The sequence below is a fragment of the Thunnus maccoyii genome, chromosome 8, assembly GCF_910596095.1.
Source record: "Thunnus maccoyii chromosome 8, fThuMac1.1, whole genome shotgun sequence".
NCBI classification, from domain to species: Eukaryota; Metazoa; Chordata; class Actinopteri; order Scombriformes; family Scombridae; genus Thunnus; species Thunnus maccoyii.
The window spans coordinates 28,942,882-28,955,657 of record NC_056540.1 but is presented as its reverse complement, the minus strand read 5'-3'; the positions used below and the strand labels follow the sequence as shown (position 1 = coordinate 28,955,657).

At 39.9% G+C, this 12,776-nt stretch overlaps 1 protein-coding gene across 1 annotated transcript in view; it reads right to left on the bottom strand.

The window, feature by feature from the left end:
- LOC121901717 (protocadherin Fat 4) overlaps positions 1 to 12,776 on the bottom strand; it is a 113,064-nt gene that overhangs the window by 45,668 nt on the left and 54,620 nt on the right. Inside the window, exon 2 of the mRNA XM_042418623.1 lies at positions 5,576 to 5,707. Within this exon, the coding sequence (XP_042274557.1) occupies positions 5,576 to 5,707 (132 nt within the window). The remainder of the gene's footprint in view (positions 1 to 5,575; positions 5,708 to 12,776) is intronic.

Sequence of the window (12,776 nt, the reverse complement as noted above, 5' to 3'; positions counted from 1 at the left end):
AGGGATGATACTCAACTGACTGAACCGCACGACCATAAGACAAAACACCTGACTACAAACTGTGATAAACTATAAATATAGCCTCCTTTGACCTTTTGGATATAAAATGTCATCATTTCACCATTTTATCCTATTAGACATTTGTGTGAAACTTTGTCATAGTTAGTGTATGAATTTGTGAGGTAAACGGAAAGAAAAAAAATCTATTATTATTATTATTATTGTAATTTATGTCTCTAATTAAGCCCTATGTTATCTTCTCTTAAAATAAGTGAAAGAAAATCTGCTGGTGCAGCAACATTATTTCAATTGTTTTCTGATAAAAAAGATCAATTTATTTTAAGAGTCTGTAGAAAAGGGCGTAAGTATCCTTAAAAGAACACACAATAATGCAAGTTTCTACATTACAGTAACATTAAAACATCACTTAATTCTAAAAACATATTGAAAGGTAATAAGTTGAATTATCTCACCATACTAAAAGCTGAGAATCTCTTAGTCTTTGAACTTGTGAGGGCTATAGTGTTCCTCTATAAATGCAACAAATAGATCCTCTGTTACCTTGGACAAGTACAAGCGCAACAACATATGTGATAGCTATAGCAAGAGGCTTTGGAATAGGAGAGGAGCACTAAATGTGATATGACAACTGAATGAGGCCGGTGACAGAGTTTGACATTTATATTTGTGCCAGGGACAATAGAAGATCAGACAACTGTCTCACCCTGTGTCTTCTGCCAAAAAAAGAAAAAGCAACATCAAATAGCTACTGCTATTCAGTGAGATGAACCCAGGGCTCTAGTTACAGCTGGTTAAAAGCTAAGCTAAAAGAGACTCTTTCAGCTATGCCTGATGTTTGTGTGGTGCTTTTTGATCCTGCCTGGACAATGGAAAGGCTTATAAAGAGAGTTGCATTAAGCTGTTTCTGCATTTATGCATATCAACACATCTACTGCCTTGGTGGGCAATAGCGCTCGCATGACAAAACGTATTTTAAATATAGTATCTGTAGGCGATAGGTAATGAGAGAAAGCCTGAGCTGGCCTGACTGTGCAGTAGCTGTAGCTTTCAGGTATGCATTTGTTGAGCATGTAAGTTACTTTACATATTCAACTCCTACTAGATATAAGGCAGTTTTCTGCTGGGTATTTTTGGTAATATTTTTAGCTTTGCTTGAGTCACAGTTTTCTTAACTCCCTGTTGTTGAGCTGCTAGTTGCCACTTAGCATCTTTACATCTCTGAGGCTAGTGCCTCCTAGCAGGTTTCTATTGAAAATGACTGACTTGCTGCTTCTTGTGTTTTTGTAGCTGCATGTTTAAAGCTGCACTTATCAATATTTTATATAAACACTGGAAAAAATGACTATATGTAAATGTGAATCCATAAATAATACTCATGCTTGCTGTACCTCTCATGTGTTTTAAGGCTTTCACTTTTAGATTAACCACTGTATGCTGTTGTAGCCACAGAAGTCTAAGGTTTTTGACACATCTATGCCTTCTTCTGCCTGGAAAGTGTCTAAGGAGTAGATCAGATATGATGCAAGAGAAAGTTCTATCAGTCACAAAATAAAGTGAAGCATTTCTTCTCCCTTCACTCTTCTACAACAGACTTGTATAAATGCTAATGCACCAAACAGTCTGAACCTGGCAGCCGGTCGCCAAAAGCTTTAGGCGAAGTCAATATTGTAAGGCCAAGTTCATGACTTGCTCTTATCTCTTTCCCATGGCCCGTTTTTACGACAGATAAAACCTCCGTCTTCTTGACCTTGTCTCTCATTGCATTACCAGAGACCCGCTCTGAGATCCAGGCCCAGTAAAAACCGGGGAGAAGAGGAGGACGGAGTGAGGCTCTGCTCATCTAAGGACCCTGCTGTCATCAATCAGTGGTTCCAGATCTGGCAATCCCATCAGCCACCTGGGCCGCAGTCCGGAACCCAACACCCGTGGTTTGCCAATTAATTTTCTGATAGGGTTCAAAGGCAGAGCAAGTAAGGTGGGAGAGGCCGAGCAGGGGGTCCATCTAGGCCGCAGTCCAACACACACACACACACACCTCTAACCATGCAGATAATGAACACGGGCGAGCATTTACACACGTATTAAAATACCTACACTCTCAATTTAATGCATCCATCTTTCTGACTAGTCTCATCTCTCTCTTTACTCAAGCAGCATCAGTGATTAAGATCTTGCATGCCCACAAACACACACTCGCACACCAACAACGGTCGCCCTCTTGACCTCCACTCAAGAGTTTGACTACTTTACAGCTCTCCAAAGACACAGTGGGTTGTTGGGGGGGGAGAAAAAAAAGAGGGCTGACCAATTAAACAGCAGCGTTCCAGGGAGCAAAGAGTACCAGACTGCAGCAGAAGGAAACTCATTTAGCAGATGAGTGGTTTTTGGGAGCACACAGTTCCTATGAGAAGTGAGAGGTGCGAAGCAGACAGCGCCGGCGGGGATAGTGAGCTTCCTGTATGCAACAGCACCGAGTGAGCAAGCCAATCATAACACAGACTCCTGAAAAACAAGAAATGTGTTGTCACTGAGAGCTTAAAAATAAAGCCTTTGAAAGGCGGAGATGGCCAAATCGGCTACGCTGCTGGTGTGTTTCGAATGCATTCACAACTGCAAGAAGTGGCTAGGAGTATGCTTGCAGTAGGTATATGCCTCTGGAACACATTACTGTTCATTTTGAGGCAACGCTTACTTTCAGAGACCGCTCCTAAAACACCCATTGTTCCACTTTTCTTCATTAAGAAAGGTTTTTTTTTTTTTTTACCTGTGACATATTTTCCACATCAGGTCAGAATTCTAATAAAACACTCAAGGTCTTTCCAAAAAAGCACAAAAGGCAGCATATTTCCTTCAGATGAGGTGAGAAACATTTTCAGAGAGGCCTAGCTTGCATTAGAGAGAGCAAATTTTTACATATTGATTTTCTTTCGACCCTAATGCAACCCCTTCCTTCTTTTTGCTGTGGTGATGGCGCAGCAAAAAACGGATGCGTAGAAACAGCATTTTAATACCCTCACACATGAATCCCACATGTAGCACTGTTAAATTGGATGGGATCATAATGATGTCTGAATTCAGCCCATCAGCTGGCCAACAGCTTGCACTCTTGGCTACTCTGCACTGGCTCACACATGTGGCTTTCTCAGCAAGGGCTCCAATGCGTTCCGTACGCTTAGTGTCAGCGTAACTTAAGTTTCCTGCGTAAGGATGTGGGCAAAGACTTGGCTGGCCTTATATCTGGCTCCGAGTGAGAGCTGGAATGAGGTGCAGGCTTCTATTTAGCAACCTATTCATGGCAGCACTGAAGTTTGGAGTAAACATCTCCTGAATCTGTAATTTCTAAAAGACTCCTCTACATTCTCTTTATGTGTCTCTATGTTTTCTGACTAAAAGCAGAATCTTGTCCTTTAGTTTGATCATTTTGCAAGACATATACGCATATGATGTCTGTATATGTGCATGTCAAAATGTGTGCCGCCTCACGGTAAGTTTCAGCTTATGGACCGCAGCTCAGACCGAAGCTCCTCTTAAATTCAGATATGAGGAAAAAGTGAACAACTGAACAGTTTGATTTCAATACCATATGCTAAACCTTTCAAGATCAAAGCTGTGAATACTCTGGCGCTGAAAAAAGAAAATAATCAAATAATGTCCTTAAAAATCTCCCTACTGAAAAGACTGACCTGCCTCCAGGTCTGAGATTTACTGTCAATATTGTGTTCCGATAAAAGAAAAATGGCCAGAAGTGTGACTTTGTCTGACTTTTCTAACATTCGGAGAGAATAGATGGTGGTGAGGCAACAGCTGTGCAATAAAAGACGTGTGGCCTCATAAGTTACCATTATATTTGAGTCAATATTCCCTCATCCTAATCTCTCTCCCCTCAATAGCCTGATTTCTTCCATTCACTTCAACTGTGTCCTTTGGCTTCGGTGTGGGACCGCAGACCTTGGAGATGTCGGCAGGGCCAGCATTTCTCTCACTGCAGGATTTAATGTCAATATCCTGCCTAAAGCAGCTAAAGATGGAGCGTTTAACTAATTGAAAGTGATGCCAGTGATGTAATGTGAACTACGGGGAACGCAGAAGGTCTATCGGAGGCAGCAGGCCGAAAAATCAATCGCTCTCCTCCAGGCTCTGTGACACCAGTGGCCTCAACGCGTCTCAGATAACATCAAAACTTGAGAGACAAAAGGACGAATTCTATATGTGTGTGTGTGTGTGTGTGTGAGTGTGGCTAGGGGAGAGAAATGTAACAAGACAGCTTGATTCAAAGTGTGGGTCCATGTGTTTATGTTACTGGCTAGAGTAAAAGAGACCTTAATCTGTCTTGGCCACTTTGTGTCACTGTGTGTTATCAGGATGTTATAAAGTTCAAGGGTTAAACTAGTGACACAGTACTCTTAAGCAAACTGTACTCTAATGTAAAGCTTTAATTGATGATTATTTTCATTATTCATTGATTTTTTTCAGTTAATAGTTTAGTCTATGAGGTGTCATCTGACAAAATAGTGACAAATTGGTAACCAAGTAGTGAATAATGTCCTCTACAATTTCCAGGAGCCCAAGGTGACATCTTCAATTTGCATTTTTTGTCTGACTAACAGCGAACAACCCAAAGGTGTTTTTGCTTCAATGATTAATTGCTTATCAAGCTAAAACAATGAATTTCCGTCAAAGACTAACTGATTCATCAAGTAATTGTTTCTGCACTACTCTAATGATGTGTTTGACACCATGTACACTTGTCCAACTAATAACTATAACCTCTAAAACTGCTTTATAGCTCTTAAACCCTTTATCTAAAACCCACCATGGACCACCTCTATATACTCTCTAATATTTACTCTATTGCTCATATGCATACATACAAGGCTATGTAAGTAAGGCTGGTATTTATTCATGTGTTTCAATGCAAAGGTCCTATTAAATCAATGACATTTAATGTAGTATTTTGCCTAATTTCAGCATTTTGAATGTGTTGTCTGGTCTCATGCAGTACATGATGAAGCCCCTCAGTATGTCTCTGAATTGTTAGGTCCATTTAGGAATCTGAAGCCGGATGTTAACTGATGCTTTTGCTTTAATCCCATTTTGTTCTTATACTTGTTCCTACACTGTCCTACACAACTCTTTTAATGGTTAACTAATTTAGGAAAGTGCTGTATAAACATATCTGTACTTATTTACCACCCTCTCCTTCATAATAAAGGTAACAGGTTGGCCAAGTTTAGTTAGTTTTCTAACATGGTCTAAATGGCTTTTCTGTCCTGAATATGTGACACTTTTGGCATGAAAATAGTCCAACTCAAAGATACTAAATGTCAGCTTAGGGGGGAGAAGTTTTATTTCAACACTGAAATCTGTATAAGTCTCATAAACCCATTTCAATCTATAGTGGTTTCTACACTGTAGGAACAAAAAATTAGAGCATATCATATTTTTAATTTGAATCACTCCCATGACGTCAATTCTGAAAGCACTGGAGTGGAAAACGGGCGCAGAAAAGTACAAAAACACTGTCAGACAGAATAGAAACTTGGGGAGCCATTACCTCGTCTGCATCCGTGGCTGTTAGCTGCATTATCTTGAAGCCATCTCCAACGTTCTCCTCAATGGTCACATCAAGAATATCATTAGGGAAAACAGGCGGGTTGTCATTGACGTCCTGCAGCGTGATCTCCACCTGCAGAGGAAGAATAAACACCACAGTTTCCGTTAAAGCTCTGCCAAACTGTGCCTGCAACAGATGTTAAGATCGCTGCGAAGAAAAAAAAAAAAAAACGTGTCCATCTTCTTGGATTTCAGATGATGATGAAGCTGCATTAGAAGGGGAAAGTAATCATTCTCTGACTCCAAAAAGAATATAGAGAGGAAAAACTGTGAAACGAAGTGTAGTATATTGATTCTAAAGGCAAAAAAGTAAAGAGACTGAATTATTGTTTTATCCAAAGATCATTTATTTAGACATAACAGTAAAACTAGTCTTCTAGTCTGAAACACAGTACATATTTGGTCATTTGGACTTAAAACAGGAATCTGACTTTTTGATATCTTATCTTCCAATATAATAATTATTGTGCCATAGAAATGTGTAATTTGGGGGAAAAAACAGCAAAATTTGCAAAAACTAGAACAACCAAACTATAATGACTACTCTCTGGCTTGTTAAGGCCAGAAGATTAAGATTAGCTAATTTGCCAACTTTTTCTTGTTTCTTGATGCTCCAGCATCTTTACATTTGAGTTTCTTATGCCGCATAAATAAAACAGAATCTAAATATTATCATTATGGTGAAAAAAATGTAACACTGCATCTCAACAGCCTCTTACTCTAATGGAATTCATGTGATTTGATGTGGTTAAGCTACCTTTAAATTATATGTGTAATACATGTACACATTATATATATATTTAACTTACGATGAATTTATCAAACTAGCTCATTCAAATGGACAAAAAAACAGAAGAAGAAATATTTAGTTTGTAGATGATACGTTGTCCCTGTGCTTTTTATATTGTCCAAACATGGAGTGGAACATATAAATCTATGTTTGGGCTTCATGTAAGGTTTGTGACAATGATTACTAATTAGCCTAACAAGCTAATTAAGGTTTTACAACTAATATAAATGTTACACAGTGTGGTTAAGAACCTTAACATTTCAAAACCCTTTTTTTCTCAACGTCACTGTTTCTGTGGCTCTCTGTCTTTGTAAAACAAAGGAGTAAAGAGAATACCAACATCATCTTACATAAACTGATGTACTTAGAGATCTGCATTGTGGGTCTACCATAGACCTCATATACCCCACTGTCACTAGAGCGGGATGGAAACTGTACAATTTACAAATTGACTTGAGGCTCTTTTCCACAGAGACTTACTGTGAGTGTAACAGTAGAGCAAACTAACTGCAGCTCAGGGATTTTCACTTTCATGTCTTAGAAACCAAAATAAACACATATTACAGTAGACCACAGACCCCCCATGTGGATAAACTTTGTCCCATACAGTGAGATTTGTTCTGATAATCTAAATTTAAGACAGACAGTCGTGCTGAGAGTGAAACCCATGATTAGATTCATTGTTTATAGAAATTCTGTGATTTCAAGCAAATTAAAGTAGCATTTAACTATTTCACAATTCACACAAGACCATTTGGAGCCCACTTAAAGATGGGTTGTCCAGCCACACTTGGAGAACCCTACATCACAGACCTAGCATGTGGCTGATGCACTAAATGGCCAAAAGTACGTGGACATCCTCCTTCCACATACTTGATACTTGTGTGGTTTTGTATTTCATGGTTTGGGCTAGGCCACTGACTTCCACTTGAGGGAAATCAGAATGCTGTGTGCTTCCAACTTCGTGTTAAAAGTTTGGGAAAGGCCCTTTCCTTTTTCAACATGACAGTGTCCCCATACACAAAGCCAGGTTGATTAAAAAATGGTGTTCGGAGGTTGGTGTTGGAGAACTTGACTGGTCTGTAGAGAGACCTGACTTCAACCCCATCCAACACCTTAGGGATGAACAGGAACGCCGACCGCAAGCCAAACCTAATCGCCGAACATCAGCGGGAGACCTCACTAATGCTTTTGTGGCTGAATGGGAGCAAATCCCTGCAACCAGGTTCCAAAATCTTTTGGAAAGGCCAGGAGAATGAAGGCTATTATAAGAGTATATTATTGCCCTTGGTTTTGGAATGACATATTCAACAATCACATATGTAATGTTTGGATGCTCACATACCTTCAGCCATATAGTGTATAACTAAATGTTGGGATCTTTTTATATGCGTAACTGGAAGATGTCCTGTATCTTTTAAGTTTTATCTACAACTGTCTTTTAATCCCATGTGGATGGGCCAAATGTTTAGCATGAAACAGAATTAGGAAGGAAATTAACAAGAACCAATAAATATATTCAAGCAATTCAATGGGAATCAAATCAACCACCTATAGAAAGACAATGACAAGTAGTTACACAAACTCCACTATGCTAATGTGTGAGAGAAAGTGGAAACCCTGGAGACAGTTAGAGTGAGACATTTATGGTTTCAGATTTCTGTGTCTAGTGTGGCAATATTACATTTCCACTCATATCCCACAACTTAAACTGCGATCCCCTCAGCCTCATCCACTAACCCAAATATGCATTTCAAAGTCAGTAAACATGGCTCGCTTTTGAATCATAACAGACATTTTGCTGCGCATTCTCTGTTTATTGCTTCTATAAATATGGAAAAGCCGTGTTTAAATTCTCCAGTGATAGGATCTCCATTAATGTTGACAGTGATTATGGTAATATCTTGTGCCAGGCATCACAAGATGCCCCCACTTCTCTTTCATAACCCCCAAAAACACATACAGACGAAGCTACATTAGATGAAATAGGAAATGGGAAAGGAACAGTTGTCACATGTCCACAATGGGTGCAGTTTTTTAAGGCAGCAAGAGTTTCCCTGTGGGCATTCACAGAGTAGACAATGGGCCTCAAGGCCATAGGACAACCGAAGTGGGGGTGATCCCATACAGCAGTCTATTCATACCCTACTGACAGGAAAAACAGACTTCACATGTCCCGTAACTCTACTTTGCAACCAACAGTAGCAGGAAACTGTTCCTACCAGCTGCCACTGACTCGTTGTGGAAAAAACTTAGTTCATTAAAGATGACCCAGAACAAAAAGCTTGAGGGAGACATGGCTGAAACGGTGTCAGAGTCTGACTGAATTAAACATGCATTGTGCTATTTACCGCTGTGACACCAACTGTAGCAGTCTACATAAGGTCATAATTACAACAAATCTCATCACTGAACACTTATTCATCTGATCTGCTTGTGCCTGGCTGAGGATGTTGTCCACTTATTAAACCGGCTCTCAGTTGGTGTCTGCGTGTCTGCATGAGTGGAGATAATTACAGAAGAACAAGACAGATTATAGCCTGGGCACCAGCGATGCAGAAGTCGCATAAACAAGCCACAATGACAGCGGCTCTCAACTCAACTTGCGCCTGAGCTGAGGGACCGGGGCAAAGTCAACAAACAATGAATATTTATCTCCCACCCTGTGTGTCCCCTTGATGTGTAAATAATGCAAGGCCCACTTCTGAGGAGTGAACTAATTAGGGTAGAAGTGCAGTTTTGAGAAATAATTACGCCTCACGCTTCCAGTTTGCATTACCCATGCTCCCACGGGAAAGGAATATATCAAAGAGCTTTGGTGAAAAATTCATCGGAGGAAGAGGAAGCAAGGTCAAGAGGGGGGAGGCTGATAGAAGAAGGAAGAGAGGTTTTGTTCCTTCCACCTGTCTGCGGCTCAAGGCGGGCAGGCAGCGGATCCAGGCACCCCAGCCGAGGCAGGTGAAACACATTAGTTTACAAGGTAAAAGATTGTGTTTCATGAACTACTGTTTCAAGTTGCAGGTGCTGCTAACTGGCTGCCAGAGTTTTATTATTTATGGGGAGGTATGAATGATTCACGCGTCAAGTGGTTCCTGAGTGCTGTCGATTATGAGACCTTAAGTGATGGAAGGTATTTGTCCAAAAAGTTGATACTGGAGCTCATACAGAGCAGTAATAAATTATATCTTGTTGCAAAATTCCCAGAGCTTATATGATATACGAAGGAATGAAAGGTGGGATAATTTAGACGTCGGAGCTCATGTTATGTAATCACTCAATTCACTCATATTGCAAAAAGACATTTTTCTTCAAGCTTCTATTGGTGTCTTGCAAATATACATTTCTGCAGTGACCCCAGTATGAATGAGGCTGAATGGACTTTTGTCTGTGGTGCATTTGAAAAATTCAAAAAAAGGATTTTCAATACCACTGTGAAGCCTATTTTGCTGTATGGAGCAGAGACTTTGAGAACAACTGTCACTGCCATGAAGTGAATCTAAACATTTACTATCACCTGCCTCAAAAGAATCCTACAAATTCACTAGCCAGATATTATCAGCAACCAAGAACTAAGGCAGCGATAAACACAGCAGCCTGCAGAGGAAAAAAATCCTCTGAAAACGCTGGAGTTGGATTTGTCACACTCCTCACAAGCCTGCATCCAGCACCACGAGACATGCCCTCTTTTGGAATCCACAAGGGAAAAGGAAAAGAGACAGACCAAGAAATACCTGGCGCTGTGACCTGGAGGCAGATCTGAAGAGAGCTGGTCATACACGGGGACAGCTGGAGAAATTGGCCCAGGACCGGGATGCCTGGAGAGCCTTTGCCCAAAGTGGGGTCACGGGTTTTAAGAAAGTAAGTAAATATTTGAATTTGAATTGCTCGTATTGAATAATTGCATTTGAATCGCAATCTGAAACTGATTGTTTAACTTGAATATTTGCATTGAGAAGATGAATCTGAATAGCATTATTTGAACTTGAATTTATTAGTTTGGAACTGAATTCTAATAAACTTGAAACTGACTGCAATATAATGAAATAATTGAATTATTGAATTGAGTTTGCTCTGAGACTGTATTCGATCCTTACTGAAAATTCAGCTCTCTATACTTCCACATTCAGTCCTAGCAGTTCAAATTCAGTTTCACTTTACTGAGACACACATCCGGTCATTAAGGAAGAGCAAACGAGTGCAGATTCACAGAACTCCTTTTAGAAAGAGTTCTGTGAATCTGCACTCGTTTGCTCTTCCTCTCCCCTTTCAGAGCAGCTGAATTCAGTTTCAAGTTTATTGGCATTCACTTCCAAACTAATAAATTCAATTTCAAATTTTGCTATTCAGATTCAATGCAATTATTCAAGTTAAACCATGCAAATTCAAATTATGTGATTCAAATTCAATTTTTTAATGCAATTATTCAAGTTGAGCAATTCAAATTTAAATATAAACGATTCAAATTCAGTTTCTGACACATATTTCTGCCCATACAGAACTTTCAAAGGCGTTGGCACACAATACCAAAACTATTTCCATGGCTAGGCCTAAGTGTGAAAATATGGCTTTTTATAGTTTGAGTGAACCTACCCTTTAAAATCATTAAACCAGTGTTGATGCGTCAAGCACTTGCTGACACTTCACATTTTGGCATCTTTAAAAAGACTTGTGAAAAGCTCGTGGGAGTAAAAGAAGACTGCAGACATCAAAGTACAGACATTTCCTTCAAGAGTAACAGAACATACCAAAATAAGTCTTCCATCCCACCACAGTGTAATATTCAAGGTGAGAAGAAGTAGGAGTTATGGTTACAGCTTAAGGTAAAAAGCATGACCTGCATCCCTCGAGGCACAAACAACTTTTGCCATTTTGCCCACATCTAAAAAGTGGAAGTAGCACAGGATTGCATATGTTTCCCACTTAAATGTCTTATACTTGCAGGTCTGCCAAGTCCTCAGACAGGGGAGGGTAAGGGGGGGGGGGGGGGGGGGGAGTCACTGCAGGAGCAAGAGATCTATTATTTGAGCAAAATCCCATGTAGGCTACACACATATTTTGTCAGTTACAGAGTCAGTTGTTTTTAATAACCGGTAGAGGGTCTGATTAATTAAGTGAACAATGGTTTACATTACAGATGAGTAATACAGTGCATGCTTGCTCCATTGAACATCATGAAACTCTTGAGTGAAAAGTTTAAAATTCACCTCATTAGCACAAACATTTCTTCCAAAGCAGACCTTGCTGAAAAAAAAAAAAAAAAAACAACAAAAAAAACATGTGACCTCTGAATGCATCTGATGCAACAGTTGGCCTGTAAAAGTTGAGCTCATATGATCATAAAACTGGAGCAGGGTGCGCCTAAAGCAGGAAATAATCATTCAAAATGATTAAATATCTCATCAAATGCTGTTGACGACTCAGGGTCAAGGGTTGGGGGAAGCATCGACTTCCAGCTCTCATTATACTTGGCCTCTGAGATTGAATGATTCCACTTTGCATCATCCATTTTTCACTGATGTGCACATGAGCCTAAGTTTGACCAAATGTGTCAAAAACTGGGATCACAAAGCAATTCCAAATATAACACTTCATCATAGAGCCAGAGCCAGAATCATATGCTGTTAAAAGAAATTACTCAGGCTTTGGCGCAGTATAAACAGCTAAACGGCACAAAGGAATTTTTGCAATGCCATAAAAAAAAAGAGTCAACACTAAAAGGCTTTGAAACATGCTGATTCTATTGCCGTATTATAAATAAATAGCCAAAACTAATCCAATCTGACGTATAATGCAATGTTTGTTTACAATGACATGATAGTTATCCAAGGTTGCACTGGTCTAATGCTTCAGCTGGGCCTTGTGTAATGTGAGGACAGTGCTTTGAGACTGAGAAGAAGGGAAGGCTGGTACAGCTTGGGCTGCTTAGCAGAGTATTCCAACAGAAGCAGAAAAATATGAAGGATCCAATTGCTGTGCTTTCCAAAAGGAGTCGGAGAGTCATCACTGAGCTTTCTCATATTCAGGTTACATCCCTTCCAACCGCTGACTGAGAACCCTTCGAAGAACCGCACCCAGGTCAGTAAGGACACCCTAGCTAATTCCCACAACTTCTTCAACAATAGATCAAGCTTCCAGGGGTTTCTAACTAATTCTCTGCAATTCTCTCTTGGAAAATCATACTTTCCCCAAAGTTCCTGTACTATTTAAGAGCCACTGTACTGTATGAAGGAATCTGTCATCCTCTCTACTTTGGAAATGGATTACCGACCGTCTAGAAAAAGCCCAGGCCTGTGTCTGTGTTTGGCTTTCTTAATCTGAAAACCGTATGGCATGATCTGCGCACATCTGATGA